The sequence below is a fragment of the Poecilia reticulata genome, linkage group LG20 (assembly GCF_000633615.1).
Source record: "Poecilia reticulata strain Guanapo linkage group LG20, Guppy_female_1.0+MT, whole genome shotgun sequence".
Lineage (NCBI taxonomy): Eukaryota > Metazoa > Chordata > Actinopteri > Cyprinodontiformes > Poeciliidae > Poecilia > Poecilia reticulata.
The window spans coordinates 16266789-16285338 of NC_024350.1; the positions used below are offsets into that span (position 1 = coordinate 16266789).

The 18550-nt window shown below is 40.1% G+C and overlaps 1 protein-coding gene across 4 annotated transcripts in view; it reads left to right on the plus strand.

Annotated features, from left to right (window-relative positions):
• Positions 1 to 18550, plus strand: part of dpp6a (dipeptidyl-peptidase 6a) — a 301390-nt gene that overhangs the window by 99226 nt on the left and 183614 nt on the right. The window contains exon 1 of one of the 4 annotated variants that reach the window (XM_017301887.1): positions 2188 to 2450. The exons of the other annotated variants lie outside the window; for them this stretch is intronic. Within the exon in view, the coding sequence (XP_017157376.1) occupies positions 2286 to 2450 (165 nt within the window). The 5' untranslated portion in view covers positions 2188 to 2285. Of the gene's footprint in view, positions 1 to 2187; positions 2451 to 18550 lie in introns of those variants that run through there. 4 annotated transcript variants of the gene reach the window in all.

The window sequence follows — 18550 nt, forward strand, 5'->3', positions numbered from 1 at the left end:
CAGGCCGGGTATTAGAGCGTCAGGCCGGGTATTAGAGCGTCAGGCCGGGTATTAGAGCGTCAGGCCGGGTATTAGAGCGATCCGCTCTGCCCCCTGCTGCCCCGACGCAGCAGCTTTCATCCACACATGAACCAGTGATAATCCAAGAATTACACAATTAACAACTAAATTCCTCGTTTTCTGCAACATTTTCTCCCTTTTTAGACGTTAAAATGACAATTTTTTTTGACAAAATTTAGTTTTACTTTAGTAACGTTATTATGAAGTATCTCTATTCTTGATTAAACTTTCATTTTCTACCCACTGAATGAAAAACAAACATGTTTCAACCCAAAACTCACCAGAATCAGACACAAACCTGCAGGTTTTATTAGTTTTTATTGAGAGAAACTGATTTGGAAACATTTCTAGTGCCTGATTTATTATTTTTTCTGTCTTTAATTATATTAATTTCTGCCATTTGTTGTAATTTTTAAACATCAAATGATCTTTTTACTGAATACTTTTTTACTCGAGTCATCTACTTTTTACTTTTACTTTAGTAAAAGTATGTTAAAGTACCTTTACTTGAATGAGAAACACATAAATGTGTATTTTTCTGTTAGATTGTGACAAATGGATGTTTAATGTTCCTGTTTTCTTTACTAAAACAACTGAAAAGTCAGCAAAAAAAAACATTTTAAAACCTTTTTTTGTGACATGTGGTCTTAAAAAATGCATTTCCTGGTGAGGAATAAGTTTTTCATCCACATTTTTCTCACCAAAATTACTAAAATCAAACTGAGGTGGATCATATCAGGTGTTCAGTATTACAACAACGTTTATAACCTCATTTATAAAGGATTATCTAAACAGAAACAGCTTTTAAAGCCATTAATCTTAAATTTACCAATCACGGAATGTCACCAACATTTTTATAAAAAGTTAAAATAACATTCAGCTGTTTTTAAATAATTCATGGATCAGTCGGAGACGGTAGTTCCTCTCGTTCTGCATCTGATTCCAGCCAGAAAGAGCCGAATCCTTTTTCCCCGACTCGGCGCGAGTCTCTGGCTTCGTCAGGAGGAAGAGCAGCTTTTATGGATAATGTAAGACTTTAAAGAGGCCGTTAAAGCGAGCGGGAACGCTGCCACGTCTGTCTGAGGCGAGCAGAAAGGAACCAGAGTCTGGAAAAGCATTAAAAGAAGTAGATTTCAGCATTCTGTCTTTATTGAAACCTTAAAATGGAGGATATGACAGAAAGTTCATCCTGAAAACAAACCGCAAGATGCTAAAAGAAGTCTCCATAAATGCTACAATTTAAATTGTTTCCTTTTATTTTTTTGCTTTACTTACTCTTCTTTTTCTTCCATTTTTTCTGCACAAGTTTAACAAGCAGATAACACTTTTTTTTTTTACTTCTTTTACTTTTCTTTTAACTGCTAAGTCACTTTATCTTCCAGAAGTTGAATAAACTGAGATTTTACATAAATATCTGAGTATTTCCTATAACAAAACTAATCATTTAAATGGGGCCTGTAACATTTTGAAGTCTGTTGATGGATGTCAAGTTGACTTGGTTTGGATGGATGGACTGATCATTTATTTTGACTGATGGATGATCAATTCCTCACAACAGACATGAATAGTAGCTTCATTTCTTCCTCTTTCTGAATTTTTATGGTTTCATACTTAAAGCCTGGCCACATATATCAACAATAGCATCTTTAAAATATAAAATATAATCAATTTAACGTAGATTATGATCATTAATTTGTCTTTCTGAGTCGGATTGACCTTGTTTTTGTTGCTCCCTTTGTGAATAACCCGCGGCAGTTCGCTGTTTCAGCCACAAGGGGGCACTGTTGCTCTCCCAACCGCTCCTCCACTGACCCAAATGGAAGCGAAAAAGAGAAGAAACTAATGGAGACGTGTTAACTCCTCAAAGTGCGCAGTCACGATAAGTTTGGCGTGTAAACCTTTCCAGTATAAAGTGTGAAGGTTGTGTCCCTGGAGGTCACTTCCCCTCAGCCACAGCGCAGGAGGACGAAGAAGAGGTTTTCTCTCCTGATCGGGATTTTCTTTCCCACATGCTGAAATTCTCATCGCTTGTATTTTATGTTTTTATCTTTAAAGTGTTAGACATACAGCGTCTCCACCAGGAAGCATGGAGGTGCGTGTTTTGACTCCTTAAAATCCCGGAATCTCATCATTTCTTTCTCCTCCAGCCTGCAGAAGTAGAGCAGCTCCACTTCCCCAACTTTTCTTTTCCCCCCTCCTCCCGTTTGAGCTGCAAACTGTCCGACATGGCGTCTCTGTACCAGAGATTCAGCGGTCAGATCAACACCAACAGAACCTTCCCGGACCCCCCGGAGGCGAGCCGCCTCCTGGGGCAGGCCGGCGACCCGGCGGAGAGCCAGCGAGCCCGGCTGCAGCCGCAGCGCCGCCGCCGCCGCTGCGAGGACCAGGACGTAAGAAACTCCCCCCGCGTTTCTTTACGTTTCCATCCGGTTCAGGGTTTGATGTGTCTGATCTTCATCGTGACGTTTAAAGGTGAAGTTGTCAAACTGCGGTGCGTCATCGCTTCAATTGGCGGGATTATCTGTCAGTGCGTGACGCGTCGGTTACGTCTCGATGCTCGGTGGTCGCTTCATGAAGCTTTTTATTGGTAAAATTTATGATTATATACGTGTTAAAATCCGAGTCCGTTTCAGGAATGGGGGTAAAAATCCGGATGAATCCAAACAGTTTAATCTGCTGATGACCCAGTTTTTATCCCCATGTGTGCCAAAAATAACAAATATTAAATGTTTTAGCTCATGTAAGTGTTTTTCAGAGTTTTTCTAAAAACAGGAAATGTTGCAGGAGAGAGTAATAGGCGATGTCCACGGGACTGACCAGGGACACGATGACCCTTCACCTTAAAACAACATGAAGTTCAATAAATGTGATGCAACTTAATGATTTTAGTTGTTTTAAAGATTTTACAGATTCTGTTAATTACAATAATGACAAAAAATATTACTAAATAACCTAGTTTTTGTCACTCTTTCCCTCTGTTCATGCCTCCTACTTCTACGGTAATCCAATCTTGTCAAATGTTTAACATTTAAAAACAGCTTTTATGCCTTTATAAATCAACTGAACACTGCGAATACAGATCTTGTTTTCATTGAACCGATTAGCTTGAAAACGTAACATCGCCATCCGTTTCTGTTTTAGCCGTTTGATTTGACCTGAATATTTCTCAGACGTTTCATGCTGAAACCCAAACATGAGCTGCTGGTGCCGGCGGCCAGAGATGCTTTGCTCCAAAGCCGCGTTGAAGGGAGCAGAAGGTAAAACACTGGTTGAGGTGCGCATGAATTTAACATGAGGTTGATTTATTGACCGGCGGTCTCGCCTTTGTGTTTGTTGGTGCAGAGAACTTCAACATGATCTGAGATCAATACAAACCGAGATGTATAATCCATGCGGGTCAGCTTAGAAGTGTGATTTGGAGCTGGGTGGTGCTGCAGTAGAAAGTGTTTTTTTTGAAGATGCCTGTTTGTGCAGGGCTGATCACAGGATGGATTCGTGATGCTAAGATCCAGTGGTGAGTTTGTTTGTGGTTCAGAGGGGCTTTAATCAATGAGCTTTGCATGCACACGTCTGTGATCCGGGTCAGAGCTTCGGCTTCTTCCCACTGTTTAGGCCTTAATGAGGCTGGACCCCGGTGACACCGTGCTGCGTGAATGAGAACCCACTGGGATAAAGAGCCCGTCTCCGGAGTGGGTCAAAAGGGATTCTGCACTTGGTTTCTCATCGTTTTTGATCAGCTGCTAAAGGTCACTGAGAGGTCAGAACGAGACGGAGCAGAGGAGCAGGTTCCAGTTCTGGATTGTTTTACTGAAGCATCCAGAGCTGCTCTGCTGGGTGAGGTTTAGACTGCGTTCACACTGCTACTGAAGTGACCCAATTCTGATCTGTATCGGATCTTTTCATGACAGTCTGAACACCGATCAGATTTTTTTTGAATCCGACCCAGACTACTTAGACATGCGGTCATAAATCTGATGCCTATCTGATGTTTTAAATGTGAGTCTGGACGGCACTGGTCGCATTCATCCGACCTAAACGTCACTGATGCTTAACTAACGTCAAACAACAAAGATGGCGGACGATGATGAGGATTAAATCGCTAATATGCTGATTCCGGTCGAACAACGACTTTAAAACTGTAGGATATGTTCCACCGTTCGCATCCATACTTACTTCCGCAAAAACTGAGCATTTCTTTTTCTTCTTGGCGGTTGGAAAGCAACGTATTGATGTGCAATGCTGCCACCTACTGGAGTGGAGTGTGGGCCAGGAAATACTGAGCACTTTCTTCTTCTCGGTCTCTGCGCATCACTTTCAGGACGTTTGCAGTTCACCCTGGAGATCGCATACAAGTCGTTTATATTTGGAGATCGAAAATAAAAACCGACACAGTGTGAACCCAGTCTTACAGTAAAACCCGCCGTGAGGTTTTAGGATAATTAAAATAAAATTTTAAATGATTTTTATTTGTATTTTTGTAGGATTTACACCAGAAGAGAGAGAACTGTTTTGGTTTGTGGCAACAGCAGATATAAGCAGAAAATACCAGGGAGTGTTTTAGAATCCAGTTATTCTGACGACTAATTGGATAAAAAAAATTAGCACATTGTGCATTTTTTCTTTTAACCAGCTGTATTCATAAAATATCAGAAATTATTTTCTTAAATAAGAAAATCATTTTATTGCCTAAAATGCAACATAGCACATTTGTAGCAAAAGAGGCATTTACAGCTGAAAGGAAAATACTTTTTAACATCAACATGTGAAACTTGACATCAGTAAAGGTAAAGGTAATTTTATTTATATAGCACATTTTCAGCAACAAGGCAATTCAAAGTGCTTTACATGAGTTAAAAGGAAATACAAACAAAATAACAAACCAAAGGAAATAAAAAAAGAGGAAAGAAAACTAATCTAATGTTGTTCTAAAGTTTGTAAACTAAGTGCTGCTGTTCAGGGTTGCTAAGTATCTAATTCCATTTCTAAATAGTGAAACTCTACAGTTTCTGATAAAATAACCTAAAGAGTGACTGATCTAATTCCTTTTCTGGGTTAAAGTGAGACTCCACAATCCTCAGTTTGTTCTAAATCCTTTTCTGGGTTAAAAGTAATATAAACTAAGCAGTGACTGTTCCTGTTAAGTCTGGATTCCAAGTTATTCTAATTCTGATTCCATTTCTGGGTTGTATAATAAATGGTGCGTACGCCACAATTTCTGATATTACTAATAAACTAAAATAATCCTTTTCTGGGTTAAAGATGTAACTGTACTGATGTAACATCTGTACTGATGTAACATCTGTACTGATGTAACATCTGTTCAGTGACAGAACTGATCTGTTGATATATTTTTGGATTAAACAATAAATAACTGGATAGAAAAGGAGCTTTTCTGGAGAAAATGTACAGAATTTAAATCTGGTGAAGCTAAAAATACGACGCTGAAGGAGTTCTGGGTAGAAAACATGTACAGACAAAAGTGTTATTTTTTAAATCTTGGATGCAGTTTTGACTTAATTACTTTTTCTGACGGCATTATTCTATAAGCAAATGGCCTTTTTCCAGTCTGTATTCTTTATTTAGTAGTTAATTGCATCCCTTTTTATCACAACACAGTTCCTAACATCTTATTTATTTGAAATATATATAAAATACATGAGTTGTTACAACAGTAGGAGCTTCAGAGTGAAGCATAACGCAGAAAACAACAAACCAAAGGAAACTATTTTAACCTCAACCCAGACTCCTGCACAATCTGATTTATAATCAAAAAACCAAATCTGAAGGAACTTCTGTCTTAAAACACTGACTACTGCTAAAAACAACAACGTTCTCTATTTTATGAAGAGTCGTTTATTCATAAAATGTTTCCCAGTGATCGCATGTTGCCCGGGAGTTGAGGTTTTTTTGTAGCTTTTGTGATATTAACCAGCTTCTCCCAGTTGTTAACCACCTTGTTGTTATGGTTACGGATCATAACGAATGCCCCGAAGTATAAAAGTCTTTTCAGCTGCATAGCATCCAAAACCAGAGAGTAATTGTCCAAAAAAAAGTAATTTTTCTGCCAGAAACGGGGGAATTCATGTTTTTTTAAAAGAAAAAACAAAATGGAAGCAACAGAGCTCTGAAACGTTCCTAAAATGCCTCACAGTGAAAGACTTTTGCTATTTTTCATCCATAAACTCATAATTTTTTACAAAGCTGAAACTTGTCTAAGGTTAGCAAAAATCAGATCAATATTTTAACCCTAAATCAATATTAAGTTGTAATTCTTTTTTTTTCTTTTGGATCAAAACTCCTACATCTATTGTCTTTTTGCACGTGATGTCACGCTCTCAGAACTCCGCCCACTCCGCCATGACGGACGTTAAAACAACCAATCCCCTTCTTTAAAGCTGGTCAAAAACAGACATCTGTGACAAAAACCGCTTCTATGCCCCTTACCAAGCTCAGCCCAGAAACGCCCCTCGAAAGTCCCATGTGACTTCATGTCTCACAAACAAAGCCTCGCGGAGCTTAGCTCCTATATAAACATGGCGTCTTTCATTTCTACTGACTCTCTGCAGAGTATTTCTGAGTCAATTAGTTTAGCATTTCTGCCGGATTTTCACAAAATATCAGCCACGACAAGGGAACCAACAAGTTCATGTCATCTTTTTTGGACGACATCAAGATGTTTTAGCCACGCGATGCCTCCAGCATTGTCATAGCTAAATGCTACCGATCGATGAGAAAAACAGCAGATCCTCAGACCCTCAGCATAAATATAGCTGTGGACAAGATCACTGATGCCTATTGTTCTTGCAAGGCTGGGTGAGTCGGGCATTCATGGTTTTGAGGGTTACTTTTGAAATCAGTGATTTCTGTTGTTGGCAAATGTTTGAGTGTGCCTAGGACTTGTACACGGTACTCGGTGCTAGCATGGCTAACATAATTACAGTTTAGTAAAAGCTAGCGTGGCTAACACGATTACAGTTTAGTAAAAAGCCTTTTCAGGTGAAATAAAATCTTTAATGTATGTCAGATACGGCACACATTGCATATTGATCTGTTCAGCTAACGTAAGGCTGTAACTGACAGGCTTCAGGATGTTGTATCGGTACTGCCATTATGCTGTACTTGGCTAAAAGGTTTTCATAATGGATGTGTTTATTATTGACTTCATTTTTTTCATTCACTAAACACAAAGAAAGCAAAACAATAATACTTACAGCAGCAGACACTTTGTTCTTATTGATCCTATGACGGTTGAGCACAAGCTTTGATCCGAGCAAGGCTTTCCGTTTCAGATTTTGGAAATCTGTGAATTTTAGTTCCACAAACACGATCAGGATACCTGACATCGCCTGTACAGATTCCCCACTGACGGAAAACCATTCTCCATTCGTACCTTTACATTATAAGTAAGCATGATTAGACAGGTATCAAATATCGCGTTGTCGAGAAGACACGCCGTAACCATGGAGACAGTGCCGCACCTTCATGTAGCCTAGCATGTGGAAAAAAACTGGTTAGCATCTCGTCTTCTGAATGTTTTTAATGCCGCTCCGGTTTAAGAGGAAACGCCGTTTCACACCGTTTCATAAATCATGTGGTGTGAAGTCAGACAAAGCCGTTAATTTAATCAACACGTCAGGAGGGGGGAGGTTCGGGTCGGTTTCTAAGCTAGCTGTTTTCAACTTTTTTACATACGGCCGTCTGTGATCCCCAACCAGGTGAGTTACGTTCACAGACAAATTGGCTCGACTCGAACAAACAGAAGCCATGAATAAACGGGCAAAAACAACTTTTGGAAAATAATTTCAGTCGCTCTGTTCAACACTCCCCTCCCTCACTTCCTACGTCCATCATGGCGCCTTGAATGATTTAGTGACGTAGTTGCAAAGGGTCAGTAAACAGTTTTGAGTCAATTTCTTCTGCTTTTGTTGAGAAAATAACGTAAAAAGGGTCAGATGTCAAGAGATAAACTGTTTATTGATCATTTTTTGTAGTAAACTGAGGTCTATTTTCCACTCATCTTCAAGGACTTTTAGTCTTCTAGTCGTTTTGATCACAGATGTGACGCTTTAGCTGCAGTGGAAGTAGAGAATTACATCGTTATCATATCAGGTGTCTTGGTTGTATTTATGATCTTGTAATAAGTTACTGCTTTGCGCCGTCTGATGAATTGAACAGACCAGACAGGAGTTTTTCTCTCTCATTATCGCCTCTGTTGATCCTTTGTTGGCGTAATCCCTGTCTGCCGATACGTCTGATAGTGATCTCGGGCTCAAATCCGCTTTGATTGTAATTCCAGGCTGGTGGAACAACTCATTAATTTTTAATCAAACCCCTCTTTATGTGGATTTATCATCATGAAATGCATCAGATTTTTCCACCCTCGTTTTCCAACTTCTGATTTAAAAGTAACGTGATGTGAAGCTGGTGGTTTTATAGAGACGTTTAGCGCAGGACGCAGGGACATCTGCAGGATTTCCGTTGTCTCCGCAGAGGCGTTGGAACAGGAAGCGGATCCGTTAACCCGTGTTTGCGTCGACTCCGATCGGCAGCGACATAACGAGACTCGGGAGGGATCCGGCCCGGAATCGCACCTTGGGCACACGAGGAGATGGGATTTGTCATTTTGAGTTTTCTCTCTCTCTGTGTGTGTGTGTGTGTGTGTGTGTGTGTGKGTGTGTGTGTGTGTGCGTGTGTGTGTGTGTGTGTGTGTGTGCTGCCTAACGATGGCTTTGCTCCCAGTCTTTGCATTAAGAAGAATAAATGGAGCGAAATCAAAAGAGGAGATTAAGATAAACTCTCGCTTTGAGAAGGGTTGAGGTATTTTGGGGTTTTTCATGATGGTGTTCAGTGTTTTCTGGGTTTCCTGAGTTTTTATTTAAATAAATATTCTCTAGTTCTAGAGTTAGTAGTTGTTTTGTTATAGATTGAAAATACGTTCATGTTTTTGAATTCCGCATCTGAAAATGAACTAAAGTGTTGCATTGTGATTATTAGGCATGTGTTGATTGGTCGCCATTTTGCGGGGGGAACATGGATCGGCGTAATTTGCAGAGAATTGACGTGAAACTGTTTGTGGGGAGGAAAAAAAGAAAAATCAATTTCCTAACGGTTAAAAATATAATAAATAGATTCACAAACACAAAAATTAAGGATGTTATCTATGATTTAGTATGTTTTAGTTAGTTTTGTAAACGCACAGTTTTAGTTTTTCTCTATTAATTACAGTTTTTTAATTTCAATTAGTGAAAATGTGTCAGTTTTTGTTGGGTTTAGTTAAAACAACCTTGGAGGTTGTTTTTTTCTTACTTTGGGGTTTTGACTTATGAGCTGGACAAGTTAATAAGCAACACAATATCAGATTCTGGGTTTATACCATCTGAAAAATAATAAACATGGCGGACTGTGAGACAAAACACTTCATATTACATTCTTTTATGGGTTTTTAAGCTGTTTTTTTAACCGAGTCAGCAGATAGTGGGTGTATTTTCTGGAACGTTATGTCATAAATAAGTCATGAGAATCGGTTTTAGCCCAGATATTGCTTCATACCAGAATGTTTTTCCAGTTCATTGCTGAAGGATTCGCTCCTGCTCTGCGAAGGCCTGCCTGTGGCGCCGTGGGACCAAATGAAACCTGCTGCATGCAGAACGTCTCTGTGGTTCCTGAAGGTGATTCAGATGTTGGGAGGATCCAGATCCAGCTGCCTGCTGTTAAATGGAGCAGGTTTCACATTCAGGCTGACTGCAGCGTCTTTCTCTGAGCTGGAAGACGGAAACGGGCGACGTTTTGTTCCGATCGTTCTCCATCTGATCTGTTGAGTAAGATGCCGCTGAGCAGAAGAGACGGGCGTGTTGCCGCTAAAGCTGCACGCCTTTCCTTTTCCTGCAAACTAGAAGATTAGCATTGCTGTCAGGAACATCCACAGCAGAGGCAGCTGTCTCCTTGAACTGATGTCCTCAGCACCAGTTCAGAACCGGCGACAAAGAGCTTCAAACGTTTGAGCAAATGTAAACAGCAGAGTCGGGATCTGTGCGGCTCGTTTTGTTAATCTGTTCCTATCGTATCCGACACTTTTGGAAAGACTCGGAAGAAACCAGACATGGAGCAGAAAGTCTCCATTCAGTGCAACCTGGAGCAACTTGGTGGTTTATGAAAACGTATATTTTCTCACCAAACAGAAATTTAAATTTTCAGCCGTAGTGCAACTAAAACCTACGACTCTGTATTTGTAGTATAGAAAAAAGGGAATAAATTACTGCCGAAAATGTCATAAATCTTCTAGAGAAAATGAGGAAATTTTTGAGTTTCAAGAGTTGAATGAATCCGAAGGTTTTCGACTTTTGAAGCTTCCAAAAATTTCACTTTTTTTTTCTAGAAAACTTTTGAGATTTCAGTTTTTACAGCAAGTTTTAGTCTTTTAGTTCTCAGAAACTGCAACATTTTTAGGTTAATCTAAAATGTCAGTTTTGTGATGTAAATTTACTCCTTTTTTCTAACTTTTTCTCACAAGTTTTATTGGTTTTTCATTTTCCAGGCTTTTTCTCACTATGAACCCAGAGCGGAAGGGGATATACTATCCAAACATTTATTTATTGTAAGAAATATTATCGCTTGTTGCATGTTTTCCCGGTATTGTGCATCCTAATTACGGCCAAACATTTTTTAGTTTCATCAGGTTTAGAAATGACTTTTTCTCTCATGTGGACGAAGAATGATGTATTTTTTCACATGCCAGGTGGATTTGGACAGATTTTTTTCTTCTTAGTAAATGTTTTCTGGCTAATGTTAAAATGTGTTTAATCTGGAACATTTAGTCGTGACAAGAAAAGGCTCAACAGTTGAAATCCATGAGGTGAAAAATACTTTCTCTTAGGTCTATATGTAACTTTGCGTAACATCTGTTTAGTAATGGGTGCAGTAAAAATGGTTTATTTGTGGATTTGTTGCAGAATTGCCCTTCAAAAAGCTTCAGAATTTTAAAATCACGTAGCTTTAGGCTCAGACTGCTGAAATAAACAGTTTTTCTGCTGTCGCTGCAGCAGAAAAGCAGAAATCTGGACGTGTATTAAGCCAGATAAGCTGAAAAGCAGCCAGTTCTGGTCACAGGCCAAGCATCTGTTGTGTCCTTACAGAATTTGATGCTATTAAGATACTTTAACCAGCCGTTGTGTTTCCCTGCAAACAAAAGTATTTACTCTTTGTATGCTGGTCCCAATGAACTGGTCCTAATTAGTTCAGCGTAATGAGCTGCTGCTGCTGCTGCTCGTCTAATTCTATCTGATTACAGAAACAGAATTCGCCTTGTTTCGTGTTAATTAGTAAATACTCTGAGCAATCAATAACGGCGCTGGGAGGATAGAGTCGTCAGCCTGCGCTCTTGATTCGACGTGACATCTGGAAATGTTGCACATCTGATGTGAGTTAGCGGTGATAAAATCCTGTCAGATTCCTCCAGGAGAAATAAAAGAGGAAGGATGAAAAATGTGGACTCGCTCAGGAAGGCTCCCACCTGTCTGTCTGTGGCTGACAACGTCTCACCGTCATTGTTGTTAGGAGGTTTCTGGCTTCCAGCTCCAGATCTCTCATCCAGCTAATTTCTCCCTCATCCACGTGTCCCCAAACGCTTCATGATGAGCAAACATGACACACAGGCACATGCTCTGCTGCCCCCCCACGTGATGAATTATGCAGCCAGCGGCGTGAAGAAGTGGTGCTGCTGTGGTTTATTTATATAAAAAAGCTTTAGCGGTCCTAACCAGGTGCACATGGTGGAGGGGCCAGCAGTGATGCAGCAGAAAATAGACTGTAATGGCCAATCAGGTGATGCCCAGCATGATTATTTTTCCAATTTTAGAGTAAAATTACTCCACATTAGGAAAATGGAGGCGTTGGCATAGGTGGGAGCACATATTCACCGAAAAGCTGCAAAGAAAATTAAATGATAAAATTAAGATTCTACATAAAGGACAAATTTATAACATATGATAAATAATACTGTATAGTTATTAAGTAGTATGTTCTGATTAAAAGAAATGAACACCATAGGAGGTCTGACTAATAAATCAATCAAACAGCTGCAGCTGATCCAGATGCTGCTGCTGTTCTGACTAAAACCAGGAAGATGGAGACATAGCAGCAGTTTTAAAGTCCCTCCTCTGGCTCCCTGTAGCTCAGAGAATAGACTTTAAAATACTGATGTTAGTTTATAAATCACTGAACGGTTTAGCACCACAATACATTAAAGATCTGTTATTACTGTACCAACCGTCTAGACCCCTCAGATCTTCTGGTTCTGGTTCTGCTCTGCATCCCCAGAACCAGAACCAGACGAGGAGAAGCAGCATTCAGTTTCTATGCACCACAGATTTGGAACAAACTTCCAGAAAACTGTAAAACAGCTGAAACACTGRGWGSYTTTAAATCTCAACTTAAAACYCACCTGTTTAGAGTTGMTTATGGCTAAATTAGGGTTAGAGTGCCGGTTTTGATGTCTTCCATGTTTTTATGTCTTTAATGTTTTTAATTTCTTCTTCTTTCTTTTCGACGTTTTAATGATGTAAAGTTGTTTTTTTATCTCTCTCTTTCTCACTGGTTATTTGTGTTTTTATTTTAATTATGTAAAGCACTTTGAAATGCCTTGCTGCTGAAATGTGCTATACAAATAAAATTTGATTGATTGATTGATAAAAATCATTATTGTTTTACTGTACAAAACACAACTACAAATTTTCAAAGACACATTAAGCACAATTACAAAATTTTCTTAGTTTAAAGTTGTGTTTAATGATTTGTTGAAGAAGTTTGCATTTCAAAGCCACAGTAATTTTGCCCTTAAAATAACAAAAGTAAATCATATATTGTAGAAATGTTCCCCGATTTCAAAACTTTGGCTGAAGTGGTGCTTATACTTCCAGTTTCCTGTGTGGCAGCAGAGTACAGATTTATCCTCCAGATCGACGCTATACCAGTGTCTAAATGTCCAGAACTGACAACCTGCAGCAAGCCCCGCTTGTGACATTTGATTACCCACAATTCAGGTCCATGCAGAGCGTGAGGAAGTTGTGTTATCGTGTTTTTACGTCACAGCAGGCGAATCGTTCATAGCTTAAGTGCAGTCATTTAATTGTTTGTATATAGTTATTGGGGTCAGAGTCGGTGGATATTTGTCGCTGCAGAGAAAAAGTTCGATGTATTAATTTATTAAATTGAATATTAACATTTTGATGCCATCAGTCAAAGAGTCTATAAAATCTCTGATAGTTTTACAGCTGCTGGGAGGAAGGATCTGTGAGAATGCTGTCTAGTGCACCAAGGATGCAGAAGTCCTATAAATAAATAAATAAATTGCTACATTTCTCACTGAAAATTTTATTCTAAAAGCATCAGCTTCATTTGAACTGCCCACATATTTACTCCAAACGTCCAAAAACGGCCCTCAGGTCTGCAATATCACATATATTCATACATTTCGGTTTAAATCTCTTCCAGTAAATGAACAGGAGACAACATGAGTCGATAACATTCAAACAAAACAACGAGAGAACTTAATTAGCTCCTTGTTACAATTTCCAAAACAGGAATAATAGTCTTCATCAAAGCTCTCTGCTCCTCTGCCTCCCTGCTTTGTCATCAACAGAAGAGCTGGGGCTCAGTGGATGCACTCCAGACTGTAGATATTTCTGAAAACAGGCCATTCATCAATAACAAGGTGGCGTCATGTGCCTCACTGACGTCTGCGACTCTCCCAACTGGTGCTGCTAGTCCTCTGCGTTGGCGCTTCCAGTCTGGCAGCTAGCTGACGATAACAGATGGCGGGCATTAATAACTTCATCTCAGCGTAAAATGAATTCATATCCGGCCTCTTCATGAGCCGTTTTCACCGCGAGGAGAGGCAGGCAACAGGAGGGGGAGGGGGGAGCCAATTGAAGTCTGTTTTTCTTCATGTTTTTAGGCAAAACTCCTCTTCCCTCCTCTTATCCGTCACGCATCGCCACTGTATGCAAGCGGAGGTCTTAAGAGCTGCACAGCCTCACTTTCATGGGTCAGAAATCCAGAGTGCTGATTTAGTTATTAATGACTGGACCTGGAAAAGAACAGGAACAAGTCGAACTTTAAAGATCAAAAATAAAACGGGTTTGTGTGGAAAGGCATGTGGAAAAGGTTTGGCGGTGTTTGCTTTGGGGGCGGCTGGTTCGGCATCCCGTCTGCTTCAGGTGTGCATCAGCCTGTCTGCAGATGTGGTCAACATGCATATTGATGTGTTTTTAATGTCAGAACGGATGTTCAGCTCGGATTGATTCGATTTGACGTAAATTACAGCATGCTGCAGGCGAGCCGAGCATATGGAGCTTAGAAAACAGAACGATTCTGCTTTTATAGCTTCCCTTGACAGATGCTCGTCTTTAATATCTATGAAATTGCTCAGAGAACCTTATGTGCATTCCAGCGTGTCGATGTCTCCAAGACAAACCCGAATTGGTTGAAGTGCTCCTCGTGCGCCACTAGAGGCTGTCCTTTTCCTGCCGCTCGGTGAGCCCCTCTTAAAGTCGAGGGTTGAATCATATATCGTCCTGAAAGGAGGGTCTGCTGGGACTTGAGGCCAGTCATACAAAGTGAGGTTAAATCAATGATACAGAGGATGAGGGATGATGAAAGGAAAGAGCCGAGACAGAGGAACAGGGAGGCGGGAAGAGGCCGGACATGGAACGATTTTCGCCTTAAAGGCAAAATGGGCCAGCAGAGGGAGGCTCCTGATCAAAACCGGAGCGGATAATTCGGCTGCGCGTAATTATAATGAAAGATAAAATGTTCAGGAGAGAAAGGAAGATGTGACCCAGCACGTTGATACAGCCATGACCTGGTAAATTCAACTAAACTCAACCAAACGATGATGGGAATACGTATGATCATATCGGCACTCGAGCTGTTATTGATCCTTCCTTCATGGATTTTTGCTCAGAGGGAAATGAATATTTGTTACGGCTGCCGTTACAACTCACTATCTCATCCTAATGAATCATTAGTAGAAAGGCTTTTCTGCAGTTATTCAAGTCCAGGGTCTGTTTCTCTGACATGCTTCAGGGTTTGAGTCCTGCATGAAGTTTGCATGTTCATTCAGGGGTTCTCTATGGGTACTCCCGTTTCCTTCCCCAATCCACAAACTGGTTAACTGGTGTTTCTAAATTATCATTAGGTGTGTGTCTCTTTGTGTGTGCGTGCGTTTGTTTGTATTACCTTGTGGGGACCATTTTCCTGACACATACTATGTTGTGGGGACCCACTGCGCGAAACCTGGTGCACACAAGGGGAAACGCTGTTTTGGGGTCATGGGTCAGATTTAGGACTAAGGTGTGAATTGAGTTTGGGTTTCGGTTAGGGTAAGGTTTAGGCTGCAGAAATGAATGGAAGTGAATGGAAAGTTCCTACAAAGATAGCCACACAAACGTGTGTGTGTGTGTGTGTGTGTGTGTGTGTGTGTGTGTGTGTGTGGTCGTTTGACCTGTCCAGTTTGTACCCCGCCTCTCACCCAATGATAAATGGAGGGATGGCTTTAAAAGGCAATAATCAATGACAAAATCAACATTTCTCTCTGTGCAGTTATCCAATTTTATAATAGTTTTAGTCGATATTGTGATGTTTTTCAGTTTTCATCAGCTGAGTTTAGCTTGAAGACAAAACATATTTAATTGGCTCAACTTTTAGGCTGCTCATAAAACTGGAAGTTTCCTTGTAATTAGATTTACTTTTAATTGGATTAGATTCGACTCTTAGCTGGATTTGATGAGCAGTGGAGGACTAGATGCTGTCTTAATGCTCAATTCAGATTTGTTTGTGTGAAATCTGACTTTTTTATTTTACCTGGTTGTTCACATTTCCAAATATGTGTGACTTGTATGCGATCTCCTGTGTGAACAGCAAACGGCCTAAAGTGTCCTGTAGAGGGCGCCGTAACGTCAGGAGAGGTGTGAATGCGTCATCGAACTCTCAGGACCAAAAAGGCAAACTCCGGTCTCAGTTCAGTTGAAGTGAACTCTGGCACATTTTGAATGCATATGTGAATCCCAAGTGGACCAGAGACCACTCCAAAAGCAGGAAATGAACTTTAGCTCATTGCATTCTGGGTAAATGCAACCTAAATAAACAGGCAATAGAAGAAATGGTTTTTTACCAAAGACAAAGGAGAAATCCTACAATCGCTAAAGTCTCACGCCACTTCGGTTTTGTTTACATTTCGTCATAAAGGAAGTTGCGCTCACAGTAGTGTTCTGAGTTTGTCATTTTCTTCAGTAGTTCTTATTGCAGCGCCCCCACAGGCGAGGAGGTCAACAGGTCTGGTTTGGTTTGTTTAACCCAGCGCAGTGTGAAAGTGAAACAAATACTGCAATCGAACCGAGTCCACCAGACTATCAGGAGTGAAAACACTCTTAGTTCACCTAGAGGAAGCTAAAGTAAAACACTTAGTTTCATCATTGGTTTATTTTCGGTTCAAGCTCTGGCTGACCCAAGAGGTTCCTCTACACCGAGAGGTACGTCGGCAGCAGAAACACCAGAAAGTCGCTCAAATTGTTGGTTCAGTCTGCAGGGGGAGGAGTGAATCGCAGAATGATGTCTGAATCGGTGGAAGTTTTTGAGATAGGATTCTATGATAAATGAGAACTGAATACAGCTTCAATTACAAGCTCATTCAGTGCTTTGGTATGCTTGGGTTTGACTTGTGATGGAGAAAAGGCAATAACTTGCACAGTAATCTTCAGTCATTATGCATTTAAGTGTCTCAATAGATAAAGGCGAGTCTGGTTGTAAAGGGCTCTTTACTCTGGATGATGTAAATCCTGTCCATTTAACAGTCACTAGCAAACCCTGCAAAGAGCCAGAAAGGTGCACTTCCCTGTACTACAGCTTCAGGAAATGAGATTCACATTGACAGCTGCGTTTTAGTGCAGAGGCTCAGATAATGTTGCACAAGTCAAAGTGCATTACTAGAAGCAACGTCTCCTGCATCCTGCAGAAATAGATCCACACGCAAAACCCCAGTTTCAATGAAGCTGGGATGTTGAATCGGACATAAAAATATCACTATATTATTATTATATTTGCAAAAATGTCATATAGTTTATCTGTTTTACATTAAGTATCTTGTCTTTTGAGGGTATTCCATCGAGTATAGAATGAAAATTCAGTTTTTATTTGTTTTTCACCACATCCCAACTTCACTGGAATTGTGGAAACAGTTTTAGAACTTAATTTTATTTTAATTAAATATTACAAGCTTGCAGGAATGAAATATGCGAATCTGTTTTTAATTAAACCTCTTTTTAATTAGTCAAAAAGCTGACTAATTTCCGGATTTCTTCATTAATTTCCAACCAGGGCAGCCTTGGTTTTGCTTTGACTCTGTGGTGATCTGCAAGGTGTTGAAGACGAGTGGGAGGTCAGAGACTGAGGTTTGATGGTTTCTTTTATGTGAGAGAGCAGAGATTATTCTCAGCTCTCTAATTAGAACAATGTTTTCAGACCACATGAAGCCTTTTTTAGCCTCAGAGTACTCACTAGGCCAGAGATCTTCCTGCAACCAGATCCAGACTCTACATTTTACTGCAGATATCAACGTCTGGCTCAAATGATTTGAGGTGAGAAATGGGAAAATGTGATGATGGAGACAAATGCTTCATTTAGGTAAACAGCCTTTGCCCAGAACAGAATATTGCTTTCAAAATATGCCGCTTGGCAAACAGAAATATTTAGGCTACATAAAACCTTTTTTTTTCTTCCTAATTGTCTTTGCAGTAGTGGGAGAAACCACAACACTGTCCCAAAAACGAAAGGGTTTGGTCGCCAACACCACTTCTGATGCTACAGGCAGAAAGAGAACAATATGGAGCCTGGATCTGTAAATATGCTGCTGTTATAAATTTTGATGGACAGAAACGATAATAATGTTGGTTTTGAAACCATTTTCAAGGAATATAGTTATAGTAGCGTAGTAATGCAAGTTTACTCTTATGGAGGAATTCAAAGGTGCTAAACTCATGAATTAAGAGACGATACACAAACTCTATTCTCTCCGGCTCACTGACAACCAGGAAGACATTTAATGCACATCTGCGGAATCACATATTACATTTTCATCATCTCATTTCATCATCTCAGAATCCAAAATGTCTTGTCTTCTGCTTCTGGCTTCGAGCATTTATACCGCTTTCAGTCTGCTGTTGTGTATTGGAAACATCTGACCAATGGCATTCTGAATCTTACTTCTGGCTCTGTTTTACATTGAGTGTGTGTTGGAAGTTCCGAGGATTCTGGGCCGACCTCGTGGAAGTTAAATCTGCTCCCTCAGGAGGACCATTAGTCAGACTGTTAGTTCTTATCTGTCCAAACAGAGACTCTGGCTGAGTCCCTTGCCTGCTAGGATGTCTCGTACAACACCTTATKTGGTGTTGAACCAGCACAACATAACACATTCCTTTTCAGTAAAACATATCTTAAT